This window comes from Thamnophis sirtalis, unplaced genomic scaffold (assembly GCF_051295495.1).
Source record: "Thamnophis sirtalis isolate CommonGarterSnake01/CBP01778 unplaced genomic scaffold, rThaSir2_p1.2 scaffold_12, whole genome shotgun sequence".
NCBI lineage: Eukaryota > Metazoa > Chordata > Lepidosauria > Squamata > Natricidae > Thamnophis > Thamnophis sirtalis.
The window spans coordinates 37,798,356-37,822,717 of record NW_028261392.1 but is presented as its reverse complement, the minus strand read 5'-3'; the positions used below and the strand labels follow the sequence as shown (position 1 = coordinate 37,822,717).

Here is a 24,362-nt window from a genome sequence, read left to right as displayed (position 1 = left end):
GGAAAAACTAGGTATTTGTGTAGATCTTTCTTTATTTGCACGATCTTATCATAATATGTACAGATTAGCAATCCAGATACTACACTTTCCATTTATTGAAATTAATAAATAATAACTGGGTGGAGTGTATTTTGCCATAATGTAACTGAATGAAATTGTTGTTAATTTGGATGGATTAGAAAAATATTGTAGCTGATACATTATCTGACTGGGGCTACACATACTCTCCTAAGGCTTAGATATTTTTTAATAAACTAACAGACTTGCTGAGTTCCATGCATTGTCTAGACGCCTAAGCACTAGAAGCAATAAATATGAGTAAATAAACAAATCAGTGGAAGATTTTATATATAGTGGTTTGATGTTGAGCAGTAGCTCCATGGCTCCATTACTGGCACCCAATCTCACCTAGAATTAATCTTGTTAGATGAACCAGAAGGATAGTGTTGAAAGAGGGCTCATACTTTCAGTCCAATTCCTACCAAAAGTCAGCTACCAAACATTTTACTAATATAGTGTTGCCCAATTTAAATGGGACTGGGATGTGCGTATATTGGATATGGAATATTTTTGGTCCTCTCTAAAAGCACTTGTTAATGTTTTATAACTTTTTTAAATAAAATTAAATAAGATTTTAATATATAAAACACTTGAGAAAAATTAGCATAAGAATATTTTATCTATTTTCTGAAAATAAACTTAGTTCATCTTACTGAATATTTGTGGTTTCTGTTTTGAAGGTTTTAATGCAGAAGCATACTGAACGTTAATATGACTTGCATTGTAATTCAGTGTTGTATCTTGAATGGTTTAAGGTCAGAGAACAGAAGTAAGTCAGTGGCTGCATTCATGCTTGACATTCAGAAGGTCTTGGCTTCAATACTAGGTATTTGCAGAAACATCGATTGAATAGTTGATATTGTAATCCAAAAAGTGTATTGCATATACATTTAAAGGACTATTGTCAATAGATACACTGCCATACATGGACATATTATGACAATTTAAGAAAAAATTCCTGTGCTCTAAAATACACCAAAGTACTTTAAGCCTGCTTGTTAAATAAGTACCAATTGTTGGTCATATACTACATCATAGTAGTGTAAGTCATTCCCAAGGAAACTCTGATATGGTTTACAACCTTGTAAACAATGCTTTCTATTCTTTGGTTTCATCTTATTCGGTACATTTAATGGGGATATGGAAGACTTGGCTTTGGAGTTCCTAGCAGTTATTCCTATTTACAGATTATCTGGTCTGTTTCTGAGGACAGTTGAACTTCCCTATTTTTCTTAGTTCTGCAATTTATTTAAATACTTCAAAACCTTATTAAAACCTAAGCTTTAAATTGACTTAATTCACTGATGATAGGAATTATCTAAATCTTGTATCAGGAATGCTTAAAATTCATTTCTCGGTTTTATGTTTTTATTATAAGATAAAATAAGATACAAAATACAAAAGTAAATAGGAGAACAGTGGGGAGGAAGAAAGGAAGAGAAGTGAGAAATTGTGTTACAATTTTTGTTGGAAGAGACTTTTTCACAGTTGGTCTTCTATACACAGTCTATGAATTTAACTGAAGCACATAGATATGCTTCCACTTTAATATGCTCTTGGGGTTTCTTTAAAATGGATATTATATTATGAAGACTCCAAATTAGTGTAGATGTTTGGAGTTTATAAAATGATATGGAATGTATCTTATAATTATTCTGGAGAGCCTCTGATGAAGTTGATTGGCAGTGATGCTCATCAACATTTGCATTTGGAGAAAAGCTGGTTTTGAAGGACATGGAATTAGAAACTTCCTGACAGTGAGAACAAACAGCCAGTGGAACAGCTTGCCGTCAGAAGTTGTGGCTGCTTCAGCACTGAAGGTTTTCAAGAAGAAATTGGACAGTCACTTGTCTGAAATGCCCAATCTAGTTTGCACAGTACTTTTTCAAGGCAGGTTGAGAAAAGGATAGGTGATATTGTATTTACTTTGTATCTCGTTTTATGTTTATATCCACTGTAAGATCATTAAGGGAAATTTTTGCCATTGTTTTTAATACGTTAATTGTAGTAAGTTTATGTAAGCAGTGTCTACGTCTTGGTTGAGCAACGCATTAGTGATTGCTTGCTGAAATACTGAATCAAACTCCTTTTAGTAGTCCATGAGAGCCATGCTCAAAGGCATGGTGTACTCGTGCTTTTCAATGAGTTGCTCAACAACTTGGATATGACCCATTGTGATGTAACTACTTCTGAACATTGCCTGCTCCTTCAGCTGTGCATCATTTAATGTTATCAGTATTCTTTTTGCCTTGTAGATGACTGAAAGGTTATTGGGTAATAGTGCTTTAAATCATTATGTATATAAGAAACACTTCATGTTTCCATGCATTAGATATTTTTTCTTCTCTGAGGCATCTCAGTTTTGCTAGTATCTTTTGTAAACTGTGACCACCAGCTTTCAGCATTTCAACCGTAACACATTCATTCCTGGAGCTTTGCCATTTTTCATTGATTTTGTGACACTTGATACTTCCTCCTCTAAGATATCTGGCATTTCCTTTTTTGTGGGTGTACGCATACATTAATCACAGTCCATTTTGAAGACATAATGTAAAAAAGAGTCTTGAGAGTTTACAAGGTTGATACCATATGGCACAAAGCTATTACAGAATGTAGTCATTTTGTTTCAGAAAGTAAGAAGCTTCCCCTCAGAAGGTAACAAAGAAAACTGGTCATAGAGAGGATGTGTAGCATCCCAGACAATACTACGGACCCTGGTCAAGCAGTGCTTATATGTCATGTCCTGGATAGAAAGAGGTGAACTTCCAATCATCTTTTCTGCTATTCTCACCACTTTCTGCATGGCCTTCCTGTTTGAAACTGTTAATACTTCCAAACCAAACAGTAATACAATACTACAGGATGCTTTCAATTGTCCTGTAGAAAGTGCTAAGGACAGGGGAAGGAAGATGTGCTCATTTCATATGATGCACAGCAGCGCCTGCTTCACCATTGTCTCACTCTTGAGCGACTAAGCCAACCTACTCATTAGCTGCACACCCAGAAACTTAATACTACTAACCACCTCCACAGTGGAATCATTAATACAGAATTGTATGTCAATGCCTGCCTTTTCGAAATCAATGATCTCTTATTTTTCCTACATTTAAAACCAAGCTGTTCTTATTACACCAGTCCACCAAACTACCTCATCCCTGTAAGCATCGTCATCTACTAAATGCTAAGGAATGATTGTGTCAAACAAGTCAACAACCAGCATTCGCAAATGAGTAGCTCTTTCCTCTAAGTGTGCCAAGCTCAGATGGAGCACAGAGAAATAGCATCCTCTATGTAGTGATTCACCTGGTAAGCAAAATGAATTGAGTCAAATGCTGGAGGGAGGCTGGATATAATAAAATCTTTTATCAGCCTTTCAAAATATTTCATAATGATGGACATAAGTGCAACTGGATGATAATGTACTTTTTAAGCACTGGCAAAATAATTGCAGTCTTAAAACATGTAGGGACTACTTCCTGCTGCAATGAAAGATTGAAAATATCTGTAAGAACACAAGACAAGTCATCTGTGCAACTCCCTAAGAACTTGCCCAGGGATATTAGCCGGGCCTGTTTCTTTCCAAATAATAACTTCCTGCAATGTCCTCCAGGCAGAGGTAATGTCAAAAGTAAGCATTTGCTCATCAGGATGAGGCACAGCTTTCCTCGCAGGGGTACTATTTAATGCTTTGAATCTTCCAAAAAATGTGTTCAGCTGATTTAAAACTGTGTCACCGTTACAACACGATGGCACCACCTTACAGTCTTTTGCGACCTTCTGACAAGCAAAGTGGGGGAAGCCAGATATTATTTAACAACCATGTTACTAATCTAACAGCTGCAGTGTCTCACTTAACAAATTGTGGTAAGAAAATTTGTAAAATGGGGCAAAATTCACTTAACTGTGTTGTTTAGCAAGGGGAATTTTGGGCTCACTTGTGGTTGTAAGTGGAAAACTACCTATAATTTGTTGTTAGTTGTGAAGTTGTGTTTGACCCATCGTGACCCCATGGACAACGTTCCTCCAGGCCTCCCTGTTCTCTACCATCCTCGAGTCCATTTAAGCTTACCTACTGCTTCAATGACTCCATCATTCTCCTTCTCTGTCATCCCATTCTTCTTTTGCCCTCAATCTTTCCCAGCATTAGGCTCTTCTCCAATGAGTCCTTCTCATTAGGTGGCAAAGTATTTGAGTTTCATCTTCAGGCATTGGCCTTCTAAAAAGCAGTCATGGTTGATCTCCTCTAGGACTGAACGGTTTGATCGCTTTGCAGTCCAAGGGACTCACAAGAGTCGTCTCCAGCACCATAGTTCAAAGTCCTCAATTCTTTGGTGCTCATTTTCTTATGGTCCAATTTTCACAGCCACTGTTTGTTTGTTCACAAGCTATAATAGATAAAAAAATTATTAAGCAATTCATAGAAGTACTTCTGATTTTGTTCATTACATTGCTGGTGTGACCTCAAGTTATGTAAGGCTGTGAGTGAAAAATTCTGATCTTGAGTATACGAAAGATTCTTGATTTTTCCCCCCTTTGGAATGTAATATATTAAAGTGGTTTTGAAGGTCTCCTTTTTATATATGAGCTGTTGTTAAGCTTGTACTTAGGGGTATTCTTTGAGAAACACACAGTATGCACTTTGAATCGAATGAATTATTTAGTACGGCCCTGAGTTTATTTTTGTATTAGTTACGTTTTAAGATTTATTTTAAGAATTGAGTATTAAACATATTCTTTTTGTAATAGCTATAAAAAACAGACAATCAGAATTATTTCCCCCCCTTAAAGCTTGCATTTACCAGAGATGGACTCTGTGGTCTGTGGAATGAAATGGTCAAAGATGGAGAAATCGTATACACTGGAATAGAAGTTACCCAAAGTGGTGAAACATCTCCACGAAAAGGTAAATTTTCTTATATTAAACATGGGCAAGTCAAAACTTAAGGGCCACATATGGTCCTTGAATCTCTTTTTGTGGCCCTTGAATATTCCTCTTTCTGGATTAATAATAAAAAGTGCTTCAGTTTATTTTCATTTTAAAGTGAGAGATACACAATATTTGAAGTAAGCCCTAAAATAAACATAGTCCTGTAACAAATCTTCCCTTCTCAAAGCCAGGATTTTATAAAAAAAACAACCCCCCTTATGTGACATACCTGCCTGCTTTGCATGGTGATTCTGTCATGAAGACCCTTGGTTCCCCCCAAATGTAACGTGTTGGTGTAGCATCATTTCCAAGAGGTTTCTCACACACATGCATGTATGATGCAGAAAACGTTTTTGTTTATTAATGAAGCTATTTCCCAATTTATGTTGCTGCTTTTGAAATAGGTATATGGGATTTAGCAGAATATAATAATGCGAAGTCTGCTTGGAAATATGGGGTAGGAAAGAATATTAAGGAATAGTACTTGGACAATAGTTAATATAAAGCACTATTTTTTTAAAAAAAAAACTAGAGCTCTGGTTCAACCAATCTGACTCAGCGTTTTGACTAAATGAATTATGAATTCAATGTTTTTATTCAGTGCTAGGCCTGAATAGAACACAAAGCTTTTTTGTACATAACTGAATGAGAAATTTTCTTCATTTCAGCCACATAATAAAGGGTAGGGAAGAGAAGTTATGTTGAAGCTATTTTAAACAATTCTAAATCAGAGAGCCTTTACTATTCTCTACTCACCTTACATGAAAAAATAATCATAATCTAATTTTACAAAACAATACTTTTCACAGTTTTTCTGTACTGTTCTCTCTCTAAAATTTCAGATCGGGCAGCCACAAAAATAATTAAAAGAAATTTGACTTTCCATAATTATATGTTGTAATATATAACCAAAATGTTAACCATTTTAGTTGTGATATGTTAATTCAGTATGTTGCAGCTGAATTTAGAGATGAGAAAACAAACTATTGACACTAAGCAATTCTTGACTAAAATGTTCAAAGAAATAAGCACTGTAAAATATAAAAATTAAATAAACGGGGGGAAGTTAGGTTTACTAAGGTTTTAATGGCAGTATGTATGTGAAGTAAACATTGATTTTCAGAACATGGTTAACAATGCAATACAGATTTTTAAGTAGAAGAGTAATGGAGTTATCAAGTGAAAGAGGAGATGAGGCACCTGTGGCAGTTAAGTTTCTTTTTCTCCCTCTCCTGACTTCCCTATGCAAGGCTGATATTAGAGGGAATATGAGGATTCAGAATAAGCTTTTGAATACTTTGGCTGACACATTCTTAGAAGTGAAAGTAATTGTGTTAAAAAAATTCAGTTTTCTTTGTGGTTTCTAAAATCCTGTAGATGAAAGCACTGAAGGCCAGACTGGATCAAAGAAAGACGATCAGAATGACAAAGAGAGGAAAGATGAGGATGATACACCACCACCTACCTATAGAGCTAAATCAATTGTTGAAAGTTGGATTTGGGGAAAACAGCCAGGTAATATCTCTCAAAAAAAATGGAACTTAAATAAGACAATTCCACCTCTCCTTTTATTGAAGATGTTCTGTTAATTTAAGCAGTCAATTTAATATGTATTTTGTTTTAAATAATACAGTAAATACTACAATCATATAAAATGTTAAATACTTTCCAGGAAATGAATTCTGGCACTTTAGTAGAATGGACCTAGAATCTTGGCTGAGACAGGATACGTGGTCTCTGATTTTAAAGAAATATTTCTTCTCTCTTTATTTTGTGATGTACACTAGCTTTCAATAATTTTTGTGGCAATTGTATAGAAAGATCTTGCTAACGAAATTGGTTACTAATTTAGGAGCTGAGCATTTTATTTCCATGATATATTTGTACAAGCAGAAAAGTGTTTCTTGTTTCTTTTGTTTCTGCTGTTGTTACATATTAAACTAGGAATTCACTCAAATGACCAAACTAGTTCCATGGAAACATTGTGAGCTATTACCTTGTAGCCATGAAAGTATCAAATGCTAAGATGATAGCTTGATAACAAAGAAATTTGTTAACACAGGTAGTCTTCAGATTACAATGGCAATTCAGATGGAGCTTCCACCACTAAGCATAAAGCATGATGCATTGTGATAGCATTGCTTAGTGACAGAAATCATAGCAGTCCTATCGTAACATCCAGACCATGCAGATTATGAACTGGGCAAAGGTGGGAGTCCCAGGTGAACTGGCCAGTGAGTGCATGGCTGCTATGGGGTGCTGGTGAAGACAGATACTTAGAAGTGCAGATGGGTATGTGGAAGCTACTGGACTGGGTGGTTGGGGTACTGTGGGTGGGTACTCCAAAATGCAGGCTGGTGAAAAAGGGGCAGGAATGACTTCTGACTTGCAGCTAGCTTCCCCATTGACATTACTTGAGGAATGCCAACAGGAAATACCGGAAATCACGATCGTATGATTGGATCTTGTTATGACATCATAATCAGAAGTAGGCACCAAGTGCCTGATTTGCAAACGTGATTGTGAAAGATACAAGTTTAAGACTGTCTTAAGGCCCGCTGTTAAGCAGCATCATAACTTTGAATAGGCAGTGAATGAGTGGTCATAACTCAAAAACTACCCATACTTAAAGAAAACTGGTTTGCAAATGGCTATATGCTGCAGTATATTAGGTTTATTTACGACTCAAAAGCCTGCTATGGTTACTGCCATAAGCTAGCTTGCTAGATTCTGTTATATTGTTAAATACATCCCGTTTAATAGCCTTACATCAATGTTTATGTTTACTAAATCAAATTCAACGAAAATCTTATATACTTCCAGTTTAGTGTGTGTAGACTTCAACTTACAACCATTTGTTCAGTAACTGTTTAAAGTTATGAAGGGGCTAAATGAATGTGATTAGGATCAGTCCTCAGAAATCTGACCACCCCATGCTTCTGTGCTTGGCAACCATTTTGCAGTTATGATTGATTGTAGTGCTCCATAATGATATGATTGCAATTTGCAATTTTCCTTGCCAGCTTTCCCAGAAAGTCAATGGGGAAGCTAGCAGGAACAGTCACAAGTTGCTGGGCCAAGTTCCCCTACTCATGCACACTCCTCCAGCTTCCCTGCGCTTGTGTTGTGTCAGTCATTTGCACCCACTTATGCAGCCTTCCTCTCCGTCATAGTTTTGTGCAGTCTTGTTCACCCTCTCTGAACCTTACCACAAACCTCCCCCACACCCTCATACATCCTCCCTAAGTATCTCTGCACCTCCTTTGCACTCTCTCCCATCCAATAGCAGTCACTTACCTGCCTGCAAGTTTGCTCGCAAGTTGCCTGCAGCTTGCAACTTCCTGCCAACCTCCTCATTGATTTGGTTATGGGAAGTTGGCAAGAAGTTGCTTCACCTAATGACTGTATGGTTTGATTAACAATGGTAACTCGAGCTTCAGGGATTGCCCTAGCTAAACCATGTACTTGCACTTTATGACAGCATTACTTAGTGATAGAAATTACAGTCCAATTACTGTTGTAAATTGAAGATTACTTGTTGCTATTTATGTACCTTAATTCTTCATTAAGTCATTAATAGGTGTCCTGTGTCAAGTCTGATAGGATTGCAACAGATGCAATGCAGATAGAATGGATTCCTAGTGAATCTGAAGATTTTCTTGGTAGGAGGAGAGCTGTGCTAGTTTGTGGTAGTCCTAAAAACTGAAGTTGCTGCTGATAAATATTATTAAAAGGCATAAGCTTTCTTGAGTTACAGCTCACATCATCTAATGCAGATGTAGACTGATGTAAGATTTAAACTGGGATGAAGTAGGTAAGGTTCTTTAAAAATCCTGAGCAATTATTTGATCTGCAAAAGGTTTAGCAAAATCTGGTTAATGGTTTATTGAATTGTGAAAATAAATCTAAGACAACAGGATTTTGTAAATAGTTGATTACTGACATTATATAGGAACTTTCAGAATCTGAAATGAATGAGTGATTAGTACAAAAATAGGTGAATGTCTTCTTTCTGAACTAGAAATTCAATAAATTTAATAATAAATCAAACAAGAAACCCTTCCCAAAACACTCTGTTAACATTCATCCCTGTTAGATTTTTATTATATCTTAATTATGAACATAGTTCTATAATTCAAAACTATATTCAGTTCTGATTAGTTTTATACATTTTGCTAAGTCATTGCTCTTATGTTTGTTATAGATGTCAACGAACTGAAAGACTGCCTTTATGTATTAGTAAAAGAGCAGCAGGTTCTAGCCAAGAAGACTGCTACCACAACTCTCTCTGCTCTCAGGCTGAAACAGAGGCTTGCTATATTAGAACGCTACTTTATCGCGTTAAATAGGAGCATTCTTCTGGAGAATGTCAAGGTGAAGCGGAAAAGCAGCAATATCCCTTTGCCCATGGTGGATAAGAAAAGGTAAAAGTTTGATGAAAGAAATCCAGTCTGTCCTTCTCCACATATCCCAGTTCTATCCTATAATAATATCATTAGGATTTTGTTTCTGTACATAAGGAATTCCAGGTAGTCCTCGACTTACTAGCACAATTGAGCCCGAAATTTCTGTTGTGAAACGATACATTTGTTAAGTGAGTTTTGCCCCATTTTATGACCTTTTTGCCACAGTTGTTAAGTGAATCACTGCAGTTGTTAAGTTAGTAACATGGTTGTTAAGTGAATCTGGCTTCCCAATTGATTTTGCTTGTCAGAAGGTTGTAAAAGGCAGTCATATGACCTTGGGATTCTGCAACCATCATAATATGAGTCAGTTGCCAAATGTCTGAATTTTGATGACATGAACAGGAAGATGCAACCATGGTCGTAAGTGTGAAAAATGGTCGTCACTTTTTTCAGTGCTATTGTAATTTCGAATGGTCACTAAATGAACTGTTGTAAATCGTGGACTTTTTGTTTTACATGGAAGAAAAATTCCTATAAAGCTTAAGTCAGAATGATAGTCCACTGTTTCCTGATTGTGTGTTCCAGAAACACCTATTTATTGTTTATACCTTTTGAGGCGGTTGGGTTTGAATCCTGGTTTTAAGATTTGGGGGGGTGTTTGTGGGTAAATAACAAAGAAGCAAGAGACGAGAATAAAAAACATATAGAATGACTTACACTATTTAAACATAAATAAAGATGGGGGGCTGAGCTTAATACAAAGAGTTCTTTTTTTCTTTTTTTCTTTTCTTTTGTTTTTTTCCTTTTTTTTCCCCTTTAGATAATTTGTATTTTCTTTCTATCTATTTTTTTTAATATATTACTTTTATTTTTAATCTATATGATCATAAGATACTTTAGACAGAGGGCAGTGCCAGGTGTGGGCCCTGGGAAGTCGGGAGGATTAGGGATGGGGATTTATGGGGGGTGGGTGGGTGGGTGTTAATATAGTCTCAATAAGAAAAAGAATGCACTTGTATACGGTTGTTCTTTTTTTTTTTTCTTTCTTTATATTCTTTTTTTCTTGGTTTATTTTATTTTTTATCATATTATATTAATAAACAACAGTTGAATAAAGGAATACACCAAGGAGGGAGGTAGAGGGAAAGAAGAGGGAGGAGTAAGGAAGGAGTAAGAGGAATGTAAGGAGGGTGTGCTGGGAGTAAGGGGAGAAGGAAGGTTTGAGGGAAAAGGGAAGTAGGAGGGGAGTGTTAGAGGGAGGAAAGGAAAGTTGGAGGGGGAAGATGGGGTGTATGGAGGATGGAAGTGTCAGGTGGGGTTGTGAATGATGAGTTGTGTTTTTTTTTGTTTTTTTTAAATTTCTGTTCTTATAGCAAATATCCAGTATATAAGTGACTGTAAAATGGAATGTGAAAATGAATAAAATATATTTGAGAAAAAAAAAGATTTGGGGGGGTGGAGAGGGGGAAAAGTTTGCTTAGGATTTAAGCAAGAGATCGTTCCTCAATTTCTCTCTTTTAGTCCTAGATCTGTAAGCAAAGGTGTTGAAGGTCTCGCCCGAGTAGGATCCAGAGCAGCCCTTTCGTTTGCCTTTGCGTTCCTACGGCGAGCTTGGAGATCAGGTATAAATTACAGGTTGAGTACTGCATAACTGGCCTAAATTTACAGATAGTTTTGGTGGAAACCCCCCCTCCCCAACTTTTCAGTTGCCCAATCACATGCTGTGAAAAAATGTACCACGGCTAAAACACATTGCATTTGTAGGTGAGGATGCAGATCTTTGCAGTGAATTATTACAAGAGTCCTTAGATGCGCTTCGAGCCCTATCAGAAGCATCCCTGTTTGACGAAGGAACAGTATCCTCTGTATGGTTGGAAGTTGTGGAGAGAGCAACTAAATTTCTAAGGTCTGTTGTAACTGGGTAAGTTTTCAAAATACTGTTTGAGCTTGGTCCATGTTTTAATACAAATCGTGTTACTGAAACATGATTTTGAGCATGACCATTATTTTTCTTTTTCTTCCTTTGTGTTGGAATAAGTTGGAGCAAGCAACTTACTGTTTTTCATATGGGTTGAAGAGTCTAATAAAATCATCTTGCCTAGCCATTGTGGCATTTGATAAATATTGGAATTATAATCTAGAATATTTAAAACAGCCTCACAATTTGTAGAAGCGAAAGGGTCACATTGATAAATTAAAAATAATTATGGGCTGCAAAGGAACATGTGCCTCAAGCAGCAGTTTGATGGTTAGTGAAGTGATAGCAGTGTTAGAGCTGACTGTGAAGCATTGGAGATGCTTGGCAGTGTACTTTTCAGAATGGTGAATTTGTTCACTTTTTTAAGGCTGTTGTGCACCCCTGATTTAAAGAGTAAGAGACTTCCTAATCTGTTTTGTTTTGTTTTGTTTACAATCATGTCATTAAGATATCTATACATGTCTTTTGTAAATTTACATTAAATGAGGGTCAATATAATAGTGTTGTAGTATGGTTGTTTATAAAGAAATTGGAAAAGTAGAATGGGTAGGGTGAGCGAATAGTATTTAGATATTTTACAGGAAACATTGGATAATAGAATGGTGAACTAAGTTCTGTACTGTATATATACTATATTGCCAAAAGTATTCGCTCACCCATCCAAATAATCAAAATCAGGTGTTCCAATCACTTCCATGGCCACAGGTGTATAAAATCAAGTACCTAGGCATGCAGACTGTTTTTACAAACATTTGTGAAAGAATGGGTTGCTCTCAGGAGCTCAGTGAATTCCAGCGTGGAACTGTGATAGGATGCCACCTGTGCAACAAATCCAGTCGTGAAATTTCCTCGCTCCTAAATATTCCACAGTCAACTGTCAGCTGTATTATAAGAACATGGTAGTCTTTGGGAATGACAGCAATTCAGCCACAAAGTGGCAGGCCACATAAACTCGTCCAACATCAGTGTGTGACCTCACAAATGTGCTTCTGGAAGAATGGTCAAAAATTCCCATAAACACACTCCTGAACCTTGTGGACAACCTTCCCAGAAGAGTTGAAGTTGTTATAGCTGCAAAGGGTGGACCGACGTCATATTGAACCCTATGGATTAGGAATAGGATGTCACTTACAGTAAGTTCATATGCAAGTAAAGGCAGGTGAGCGAATACTTTTGGCAATATAGTGTATGTGGGTGTGTTTGTAAGTAAATATATTTCTGTTTTTAAATTAGAGACATCCATGGAGCTCCAGGTTTAAAAGGCTCCGGAAGCATTCCACTGCAAGACCAGCACTTAGCACTTGCTATATTACTGGAATTGGCTGTTCAGAGAGGCACACTGAGGTAAACCCTTTAAGAGATTTTTTGTTGCAGAATCCAACATCATTTGAATATAATAGCTTTTGGGAACATTTTATATGGGCATGTGTGTGAAGGGAAGTGCTTGAAAAAAAGCGAGAGAAATAGAAGTGACAAGATTTATTCCTCCATGCCTTCAATTTAGTCTCAGTTCTTTTTTCAGCCAAATGTTGTCTGCTGTGATATTATTGCTTCAACTCTGGGATAATGGAACAAGAGAAACAGATAATGAACGCTCAGCACAGGGAACCAGTGCCCCTCTCCTTCCTTTGTTGCAGAGATTTCAGAATATAATTTGTAACAAAGAGATAAACAATACAGAAGACGAAATTCAGGTTTGTACTTCAGTGCTTCTATTTAGACTACAACCATGCTTTTGTACATTCATGGGACAGTATGTATGTATGTATAAAAAATATAGAACCGGCTTCTCACTAGTGATCTCATAAATATAAAAATACAATAATACATTTTGGAAAAAAAAACCATACTGTAACCAAGGACCCAAAAAACTATTACATAATCAAATCCCATGTAGGCCAGATTCAATTAACAATCTGGTTCCATGGGGAAAGTCAAGTTTTCTGGAAGACTAACATCTAGTTCATAATGAGGATCTGTTCCATTGGCAAGTACCATGATTGAGAAGTACAATTATTTTGCTGATATTAATAATCATACTTCAAATTGATAATTGTGGGATCTATTTTAAATTGCAATTTATGTATATCTATAAATTCTCTGAAATATTTTTAATTTCTGAGGGCAGTAGAAATGAAATGCGGGGAAATGAAAGTTGAAATAATCCTGTAGTTATCGTTACAATACAAAAACTGCCATTATTGTGTACACCACTGTTAGTTCTGATGATCAGTTCTGAGTACTAAATCCATGATCTGCCCAATAAGTAAGCCGTCAATTATATTTTTGGTAAAATATTGTATAAATCTTGTTAATTACATGTGGATCTCATAAAATCTATAACTCCCTGTAATATATCTTCTTGTTAAAAATGTTTAGCTCTTTAATATGTGGCTTTAAACAGGTATTGCCTAAGATAAAAAAATTAAATGTTGTGTTTATTTTAGGTGTTGGCTTATCCACTAAGTCCAAATGAAAATTTCCTAAGATACCTAATACTGCCACAGGACAATGAGCTAGCAATTGATTTAAGGCAAACAGCTGTTGTGGTTATGGCTCACCTGGATCGCTTAGCCACTCCCTGCATGCCCCCACAGTGCAGCTCTCCAACATCTCATAAGGTAATGTACAACGAATTGGATAAATTAAATTGGGGATATTCCAAAGCTTATATAAGAGACTTTATCTGTAATGGATTTTTAAACTTTGCCCTACTGCCTCTGTGCCATGCCATAAATTGCCTTTTATGTACATTTCAGTTTCAAGAGTAGTTAACCATGCAGTCTTGTGGATTCTGAAGTCCTTGTTTGATGTGTAGGGTACTTCGACTTTTGGTAGATTTTGTAATTGCTAGATTATAGAAGAACTGTCCAATCTTTTAGATGCTTCTCATAAAAATTAAATCAAATTAATGAAGTCCAGATACTATCATCTATTCAAGTTTATCTAACTATCTTTCTGAAGTCTGTTTAATCTTAACTGAAACAGTAACACGCTTGAATTGGAATTATTTATGCAAGATACTAATTATTCTAATTTAAGAACAATTGTTGATGTTTTCTCAAATGATGAATTTCCTTCTAGGCTTCTTTGCAGGAGTTTATAGCATGGGGATTAATAGGATGGAAATACTACTCTAATGTCAGTGGTCCAATTCAGTGTGAAGGACTTGCCAGTCTTGGAGTTACACAGATCGCTTGCGCAGAGAAGCGTTTTCTGATCTTGTCCAAAAATGGGCGTGTTTATACCCAAGCCTATAATAATGACACATTGGTACGTGGTTTTAATTTACTATTTAGCTTCTTTTTACAACAAAAGATAACATTCTTACTGTACAAATTTGAAACTTGTAATTGAGAAATCATCCATTTTTCTCAGCTTTAAAAAAGACTAGACATCCTGTAACCCATTGGACCATACTTTTAGAGAGATTTCTAAGGGGAAAAAACAGAATGACCATTGGGGGGAGGGGCACAGAAAAACAAATGAAGTGGGCACAACTTACAACTTCCTACTGCCTTCCCTATTGATTTTGCTTATGAGAAGCTGCTAGAGAGTGTCAGAAATAACTCCTTCTCCTCCTTGACTGATCTATGGAACTATCTGCCATTTTGCTGGAGGTGGGGGGGTTGGGGAAGCAAAGGGAACTGTGGACTATGAGGAAAACAGAACTTCCACTCCCTGTCCTGTCATGTCCTCAAGGGTCCTCTCCCTTCAGTGAGGAAGAGAGATGTGTTGACTTCTGGTGCTCCCCAGCCAGCCAGCCTTACCTTGCCAGCAAGTGTCCATATTGCTTCCTTGTCTTTCCCTCACTGCCTACAGCGGTTAAGAGATTTCAAATTTCAGCCTCAATTCCAAATTGGCCAAGCACCGCTTACTGTCAGACCTTGCCGCCGGCCAGTTAGGTGTAGAGGGAGGCAGAAAGAAGGTGCAGATACAACCCTCCCATCTTCCGTTGCATCATGCAACCTATGGTTTCTGGAAAGTATAGTCGGAAGGCACAGTGATGCTGAAGCAGCCACAACTTTCTAAATTTCATTCCCATCGGAGTGATGGGTACTGGCATTCTGTAAGTTAGCCTATTTGAGTTACCTTGGTTCAATAATTGTTTCTACCTCCCTCTGGCCTCTGCACCCAATTGGCTGGTTTTAATTTCACCCAATTGTTAGAAACAAACATACACGAGAGTTTCAGTAGTACAGTATATAGATATCTGTACTGAGATCTTTTTACTGTTTCAGTTCATGTGTTAATGGATTATATCTTCTTCAATAATTCAAGCAAACACAAGTGAATTTAAAGCAATCCTTTAAAAAAAAAAGCTTCCATGGTGTTTCAGTTCTGCTTTAGAATATTGAAAAGAGTAGACCCCGAAATGAGGGATAGCCTCACCCCCTGCTTTTGTTGAAAAGAAAGTGGAAATGGAAAAAAGTCCTTGTTTTAAAACCTTTGTAACATATAAATCAGGATATGTGATTATTTTTCCATGTTGAATATAGTTTGTATCTAATTACTTAAATATACTTAGTTTGAGTGAAAAACATAGTTATTCAATTAGCTATTGAAAAGTTTTGAGAATATTCTATAATTTCTGTCTGTAAGGATTCTTACTTTACTTTTTCTGCTGTTCTTCAATACAGAGTTTTTATTTGTGTGTGTTTATATCTAGGCACCACAACTTGTACAGAGTCTTCCTTCTAGAAATATTATTAAAATTGCAGCACACTCAGATGGACATCACTATCTGGCTTTGGCTGCAACTGGAGAAGTTTTCTCTTGGGGTTGTGGAGATGGTGGACGACTGGGCCATGGAGATACTGTGTATGTATTTTAGATAGCTTGTGATAAGAGGCTTGACTGTAAAATGCTTTCTTCCCACTTGCATTTATTGAGACTAAAACCAGTAAAAAATACTGGAAACAAGGATTATTAGGCTAAAAAATAAGCTGAAATTATCTGTTACAAACTGGCATGATGTGTAGATGACATTAGATATAATTGTGGGTGCCGTTAACAGAAGCCTAGCAAAGCTTACTTTTTAGAGGGTGGCTTTTGATAGATACACATGCACACAAACATACATTCTTGAGAAAGGAAGAAAGGAGGAAGGGATGAAGGAAGGATATTATTTTTGGTGGAAATTAAATTTTCACACTTGTTTTCAGCTGGAATTGACAAACTTGGCATGTAGGGAAGCTAGCAGCATCCATGATTTTTGTCTGGATTTGTATTTATTTGAGGTCAATCTTTCATTTTAAAGGGATTGTTTACTCCAGGTTAATATAATGTATTCCTGTTTCAATAGTGAATACAATGTTAGCAATGATTGATGGGGAGTTTTCAGCTTCTGTTTTTATTTTTAGCATACTAAATTAGCAGTTGCATTTCTGCTTTGTAATTCTGATGGACATTGATCCGTATTAGGGTCAGATGAGGCAAAAGCTTGGAAAGCAGTAAGCCAAACTGTGGTTATAAACGCGAGTGTAAGAGATGATTCTTCAAAGTTTCCAGCAAAATAAATAAAATGTTGGAGCATGTGTTAGAAATTTTCCCAATATTAAGAATATTGATTTATGCAGAACATTAACATATTTTGGGATACTCAATTACAATCATTCTGATTATAAGTAAGACAGCAACATTTGCATCTACACATCTTGCTATAAATTTCTGCAACTAGACAGTTGAATAGTATGGGAAATCTGTTTTACACAGCAGTTAAATCTTTGTTTGATAAATATAGCATCATAGATTTGGAAGGGCCCATGTAGACAATCGGGCAGCTCCTTGTTCAATGCAAGAATGCAAGCCAGCATGTATTTTATATGTCTGTGTGGCTATTGCTTGAAACTGTCCAGTGCTAGGAAGCCAACATTTTCTTTGAATAGCTTGTTTTTCTAATAATAGACTGCATAGTATATGATGTCCAGTTTGATTTGTTTATAGTTATTGCTGTGTGCATGGAATCTGTTGCCATTTTATAATATGTGTTCCGTTAATTCTCATAGTTGTACTTTCCTACTACACTCCCTTTTTTTAGGCCTTTAGAAGAACCAAAAATGATTTCTGCTCTCTCTGGGAAGCAGGCTGGAAAACATGTTGTACACATTGCATGTGGAGGCACCTACAGTGCTGCAATAACAGCTGATGGAGAATTGTACACGTGGGGCCGAGGAAACTATGGCAGACTAGGTCATGGTATGTTTCTGATATTTTCTTTAAAGCAGGAGGTGGCATCCTTTTTTGGCTTCATTGGGTTTCCATAATGGTATATTGGAATGACCTTAGGTGATAGGAGGAAAAGCCACAGAGACTTCTCAGGAAACAACAACTGAATGGAAAACTGCTGGTGGTTTTCTACTGATGCACCATAGAGAGTATTTTAACTTACTGCATCTGTGTATAGTTTGCCAATTGCACAGTGGGAGATAGGACAGTGCTCTTGAGGGTCAACATCATTGCCCAGAGGATAATTGGTTGCCCTCTTCCCTCTTTGGAAGAGCTTTATAGCTCCACTGCCTTAAGAAAATTCAAAACATCCTTAAAGATCCATCTCATTCTGAGCACTCTTTTCTTTTGAACTATTACCATCTGGCAGATGATACAGGATAATAAAAACAAGGAAATTTAGGCTGAGAAACAGCTTCCATCCCAGGGCAGTAACCATATTGAAGTCTAGGGTATAGTGCAATATTAATGCAATATGGGTTTTCAATTTTCAATTTTCAATTATATAGAATGTAAAGGATGTTTGTGTTTTTATTTTTATAGTTTTAATGTACACTGAAGATGGCATTTAATTTCGTTTTAGCACGTGCAATGACAATAAAGTAAACTAACTAACACAGACTTAGACAACCATCATTCAGAAGGTATCTCAGAAACGGAAGGGCCATGATAAATGCCTCAGAAGGGACTCACCATAGATTTTCTGGAAAGTAAAAGTAAAGGAGGGGAGAAATGCCTTCAGACTTGAGGTAGCAATAAAGGTAGTGTTAGTACCATGGTTTGTGCTTCTTGTCTGGACTACCTCAAAGGGCTGAACAATTCCTTCTGTTTTTGCCTTTTCTGTCGTTCTGTCTGGTGGAGCTGCAGATAGTGTGGCCAGTAGCTCTGTGACAGGCGTAGGGATTTTTTTCCATTTTTTAAATGGGTGGATTTAACAAGTTCATTCCGCCCACCCCTTAACATCACTGAAAGCAAATAGTTTTGCTGTCAAATACAAATTTTGTGATGGGGCTATTAAAATGCCCTCTGGGGTCTCTAGAGCCCCTTTAACAAGAACAAGCAAGATTGTTGATGCTGGGGGCTGCACTTAATGTGTTTAGGGACAAGGACAGCTGGAACTGTCACAATTAAGCAAAATAAATCTGTTTATTGTGAGGTGGATTTTTTAATGGATTAGAACTACTTTAGAGTTTTCACTATTTTCTTCTATGTTTCATTACTTAAAAGGGAAATCCCTACACTGATCCAAGCCATCACAATCAGAGACGGCCTGGTGACCCCAATTTTTTACTCCTACTGTGAATCTTGAGCGAGGGTCTCTCACTTTCTTTTTTATTTGGAAGGCTCCAGTGAAGACCAGACAATTCCAGTTTTGGTTACTGGCCTGAAAGGATTGAAAGTGATTGATGTAGCCTGTGGGAGTAGTGATGCCCAGACTCTTGCTGTAACAGAAAATGGTGAGTAGCACAATCTGCAACATTATTGAGATCATGAGACCGGGAAACCATTTTTATTTTCTGTAAAATAGTTTTATTCTTATTAAAATGCTGTACTGTAGGAACTTAAAATAGTAAAAAAAAGGTTAAAGAATAACAAGCATTAATATAATAGCAACTCCCTAAGAATAAAACCATGATTTAGCTGTTAAAAATTAGCAAATGATGATTTCAATAGAAATGTATTTTCTTTTCTTAGAAGTATAGCAATGGATTGATGTAGCTTTCAAAATGGAAGGGGGAGAATATGTAAATATTTGGATGCTGTATACAAAAGAATGTTTCTCTCATTTCTACCAAGCTGAAGTTTTTTGGTAGTGGAACATAAAATGATGTAAAGTAACATCAGGAAGCATTGTAGAAGCATATTCAATTTGTACCTAAAGAAACCAGAATATTGATACATTTTCAGTTTCTTAGATTACTTCTAGGTGAAGTATTATTTTTTCATCTAGTAAAAAAATAGTAGAAATGTTGTTTGAAAATTGCTCTTTTTTACAGAAACAGTTGTGAATGTTAACATTTCACAGTTATTTATATCTACTTTCATATTGCTTTATTTGCAACGTTCCATTGCCTGAAAGTGCAGATATTTGCTTATTCTATTATTATGCGACCCTTACTGAGATCTATTTTTCCAGGTCAAGTATGGTCTTGGGGAGATGGAGATTATGGAAAATTGGGAAGAGGTGGCAGTGATGGTTGCAAAACTCCCAAACTGATTGAAAAACTTCAAGACTTGGATGTTGTTAAAGTACGCTGTGGGAGTCAGTTCTCACTTGCTCTAACAAAAGATGGACAGGTGTATTCTTGGGGAAAGGGAGACAATCAGAGGCTTGGGCATGGAACCGAAGAACATGTTCGTTATCCCAAATTGCTGGAAGGCTTGCAAGGTGAGTGAAGAGGAAATTGCTTGATATGTTAATCTAGAAATTGATAATTCCCAGAAATTGTTAATTTAATGCCTGCCCTAGGTGACAGTTATCCAAGCAACATTTTTCAGTGTATGAAAAAATTCTTAATGATCACGAGTCAAGATAAATCTTCTCTAACTGACATAAAGATTATTTTGTTTTTTAAAGATGATATGTGGAATATTGAGATTAACATACTAGGATTCTTTTGCAAACTGTTGATTCCAAAGAACAAAAGTACTCTTGAACACATGTGGAGACATATCTGACATTAAAGGCAGCTCTTAAAAAGATTTTTTGAATTTTGTGACTCCTTAGCTCCTTAAAATGAAACATGAATTTGCGCAATTTATCCATGAATGATTTCACAAAAATTTGAATTGGGCATGAATTACATATACCACTTCCTTTGAATGATGAAATCTAATTTAAATAGTAAATAAAGTAATGATAAAAACCACATAACTTGATATAAGAAAAAAATTCAATATATTTTAAAGCCATTCCTTTTTTTAATGGTAAGAAATAGTTAGTTCCTGAAAGCAGAATTCAGTTCTGAGACAGTCACTCTTTTTCACATTCTACATTTGTTCTCAAATGTTCTTGTTTTCAAGAATTATAGAAAAACCTGATTCATACAACCTTTGGGTCAGAGGGATTGCCCAGTTCTAGTAGACCTTGAATGTTTTCAATTTTAGTATATATAAATTATATAGAAATTATATAGTTATAAAATGAGGTTTTAGTGTGTTAAAATAGAGAGTAAGAATAAGTAAACTGTTCTTTCAGGGGAAAGTATGCTTACTATATTGTAATAACTGTCTACAGTTAGCTTCCACAGTTAAGTTGTTGGTTACTGATTGTAAAAAGAATTAGACGTTACAATTATCATATTACAATTGCAATTATCGTATCATAATGAGTGGTTATTTTTATAGACTTTTTGGAAGGTGTACTATTTCTTACGCCCTATTTCTCACAGCCAACTGGTTGGCCTCTGCCAGGAATGGCCTTGGCCTTCAGTTTGCAGCAATAAATATTAACAAAGGAGAATATTTGTAACTCAGGGTTGAAAATGAGATGTTCTTGGGGCTCTCTGAGCTTGCTTGTTTTCTTGCAGATGTTTATAACTAAAATGATTTCAAGATCAGGTTTAAAGTATTTTATTTTAATTTTTCTTTCAAGTTATAATGAGAATGATTATTGTCATAATTTTTGTTTCATCATTTTGCCTTCAGGGAAAAAAGTTATAGATATAGTAGCTGGCTCTACTCACTGTTTAGCCCTCACGGAAGATAGTGAAGTCTATAGCTGGGGAAGCAATGATCAGTGCCAGCATTTTGACACTTTGAGGATTACTAAACCAGAGCCAACTGCTCTTCCAGGATTGGACTCAAAACACATTGTTGGTGTTGCCTGCGGACCAGCCCAGGTAAGTTTTCCCTTTACAGCAGCAGTCCCCAAACTTTGTGGTTGGCGGCCCAGCTAGAGTGGGGGAGAAGAGAACTGGCCCATGCGAGCGGCAGGCCAGCACGCATGCAGCCCTTATGTGAGTGGCAGGCTGGTGCGGATATGTGCAGCTCGGCTTGCGTGAGTAGTGGGATGCATGTGTGTTATAGCCAGCCACTTGTTTGGCCCAGTTCCAAATAGGCCACGGCTCAGTAGTGGGCCATGGCCTAGGGGTTGGGGACCCCTGCTTTACAGTTCTCTTGAGGTTACAAACAAGGTTGGGGAATTGATTTAAGAGCACATTTCTCTTTTATGCTTCATATCTAACTCATCCCTTTGACAATGATTTATTTGCATATTTAAGATTTATGTATTTGATGTTTCACATGTACCACCTGCTTTTTTAATATGCCTATTCAGACTACTTTTAACTTCCATTACACTTCAAATTTACATTTTGATCATAGCTGTACTGCTGTTTCTGAGTTTGCATGTTTGGGAGTATAGACTAATTTGAACTGTCATTTTAGGATTAGTTATTTGTCTGCATGATTTTTCCATGTTAGAATCCTATTCTTCAATTAACACCCCCACCTACTTTTCTTGGTGGAGATGATTGATAAAACAGAAGCAGAATTACACTTAGGGATACAGAGACAGAGATTTCCTCTGGTACAAAAGCTTGTTTTGAAATGTAATCTCTTAAGGTTTTTTTAAAAATAAATGGTGGATGAAATTTCAGGAATAGAATGTAATATAATTTCATTCCTATGCATAACACTTTCACTTCTGTTTCCCAAGCTCTGCATATGTCTTAAAAAGTAGGGCTTATGTGTCTTCTATTACGTTCATGGGTCCTGGAAATAGATTCATTCCTAGGGCAACTTGCAGGGTGAAAATTTAGTCGTGATTTGAAAGATGATTATGTTCTTCTCACCTAACTCAAAGTAAAATTGGATCAGCTATCCCCAGAGGACTCAGTTACTTTTAGATGGACTAGGTGCTCCACTTGGCATTTGAATAGGCTGCTGGAAATTATATTACTCAAAGTAGGAGGTGACTACTTTAGGCAAAAACTAAATTTGATTGCCAGTTTAGGCAAAAACTAAATTTGATTTCCAATCTAGTCACAAATGCAATTTGATTTTCAGTTTAGGCAAACATTACATTTGATTCCATTTCACTTATATTTTATTGCAGTTAGAATCAGAACTACTTAATATGATTATTCTTCAGCAACAGATAATTTCCCACCTTAATAACATAAAAATATTACTTGCTAATGTTTTGTGAGAACATGTAAACTGAATTGTTGAAAAGATAAGGTTGTTATTATGAAATATTGCTATCATTTATTGATTGGATATTTTGGTTTCACACAGCGGTTGTTTAAATATATATTTTAAATATATATTGTGTATGTATTTGTAATACTTTTCTATTTTTGTTTTCAATTTTTATTATTTTCTTACATGGATGTCTTAGTATATTTGAGGATATTTTAAGCCAAATAATCTTTCAATTGTGACAGGCAGAAATAAACTTAATTAATTAGTTTTGGGAGCTGATTGTAAGCCCCTTACTTTTTAAATTGTGTACTACTTTGCCCTAAACTATTGTTACTCAATTCCCATTTATTTTCCACTATAATTTATTTAAAAATTGATAGCTTTTAGTGATGGATGACAAAGGAAGCATCTTTCAGCAGTTCTACATCTCAAAGATACTAATATTTAATCCTAATATGTTTTGATTTTTCTTTTCCCGGCAGAGCTTTGCCTGGTCATCTTGTTCAGAATGGTCAATTGGTTTACGTGTCCCCTTTGTGGTAGATGTTTGCTCAATGACATTTGAACAGCTGGATCTCCTATTGAGACAAGTTACAGAAGGAATGGATGGCAGTTCTGACTGGCCACCTCCACAGGAGAAAGAATGTATGGCTGTGGCTACTTTGAATCTTCTAAGGTTGCAGGTATTTTAAATATCATGGCAGTAGCATTCAGAACGGAGCCTCAGAATCTCTGGTATTTAACTATTGAATTAGCTGGAATTAACATTGTCTTGCTATTTTCCAAACCATTTATTTTTTGTTTGTTACTGTCTTTGTGTAGGCCCTAAAAGAGTGGCAGCTGTTATCACAATAATATCTGTAGGTTGCACCTTAAAAGGTATAGCATGTCTATGGTCAAGTAATTACCTTGTCAATTACTGGCCTGGGTAACCTATCCTCCAAAGTCCCTTCCAACTTACCGTATTTTAGTTAAAAAAGGGGGCATTTTTGCTTTACCCCAGCCCTGCTGAAGCCTGCAGAGTGCGCCTGGGGGCTGGGGAGGACAAAAACTTTTTTTTCTTACTTACCTCTTTGAAATCTTGGTGCATCTTATACACCGGTGTATCTTATAGTCCGAAAAATACGGTAGTTACTCTTTTTGATCCTAGATCACCATAATTCAAGGCCGACACTCATTTCCCATATAATTGGGGATGTGTTTATAACATATATTAATTAATTTTCACGTATGTTGAAAGTACATTCCTTAGTAAATGTTTAAAATTCACAGCTATGTATGTTTAATTTGCAACATTAGAATTCTTTCTTGAATTTGCGTCACTGTTTATAAGTTGTCTGTGTTTGTCTTTCAGCTTCATGCTGCAATTAGTCACCAAGTTGATCCCGAATGCCTTGGCTTGGGGTTAGGCAGTGTCTTGCTCAACAGTCTAAAGCAGACAGTAGTGACTTTAGCAAGTAATGCTGGTGTGCTTAATACTGTGCAGTCAGCTGCCCAAGCAGTGTTGCAAAGTGGATGGTCTGTGTTGCTACCAACTGCAGAGGAGCGAGCAAGAGCTCTTTCGGCACTTTTACCCAGTACAGGTATGCTTCCTTCACAGATATATGAAGATAAC

At 36.4% G+C, this 24,362-nt stretch overlaps 1 protein-coding gene across 6 annotated transcripts in view; it reads left to right on the top strand.

Annotated features, from left to right (window-relative positions):
* Nucleotides 1-24,362, top strand: part of HERC2 (HECT and RLD domain containing E3 ubiquitin protein ligase 2) — a 132,471-nt gene that overhangs the window by 4,922 nt on the left and 103,187 nt on the right. For 5 of the 6 annotated variants that reach the window (XM_087726918.1, XM_087726917.1, XM_087726915.1 and 2 more), the window contains 16 exons: nucleotides 4,849-4,963; nucleotides 6,365-6,502; nucleotides 9,192-9,411; nucleotides 10,915-11,015; nucleotides 11,158-11,314; nucleotides 12,605-12,715; nucleotides 12,894-13,065; nucleotides 13,819-13,992; nucleotides 14,456-14,644; nucleotides 16,041-16,192; nucleotides 17,412-17,569; nucleotides 18,943-19,056; nucleotides 19,737-19,988; nucleotides 21,248-21,441; nucleotides 23,230-23,430; nucleotides 24,102-24,330. In XM_087726918.1, the coding sequence (XP_087583044.1) occupies nucleotides 4,849-4,963; nucleotides 6,365-6,502; nucleotides 9,192-9,411; nucleotides 10,915-11,015; nucleotides 11,158-11,314; nucleotides 12,605-12,715; nucleotides 12,894-13,065; nucleotides 13,819-13,992; nucleotides 14,456-14,644; nucleotides 16,041-16,192; nucleotides 17,412-17,569; nucleotides 18,943-19,056; nucleotides 19,737-19,988; nucleotides 21,248-21,441; nucleotides 23,230-23,430; nucleotides 24,102-24,330 (2,677 nt within the window). The remainder of the gene's footprint in view (nucleotides 1-4,848; nucleotides 4,964-6,364; nucleotides 6,503-9,191; nucleotides 9,412-10,914; nucleotides 11,016-11,157; nucleotides 11,315-12,604; nucleotides 12,716-12,893; nucleotides 13,066-13,818; nucleotides 13,993-14,455; nucleotides 14,645-16,040; nucleotides 16,193-17,411; nucleotides 17,570-18,942; nucleotides 19,057-19,736; nucleotides 19,989-21,247; nucleotides 21,442-23,229; nucleotides 23,431-24,101; nucleotides 24,331-24,362) is intronic. The other variant, XM_087726916.1, reaches the window with a different exon arrangement.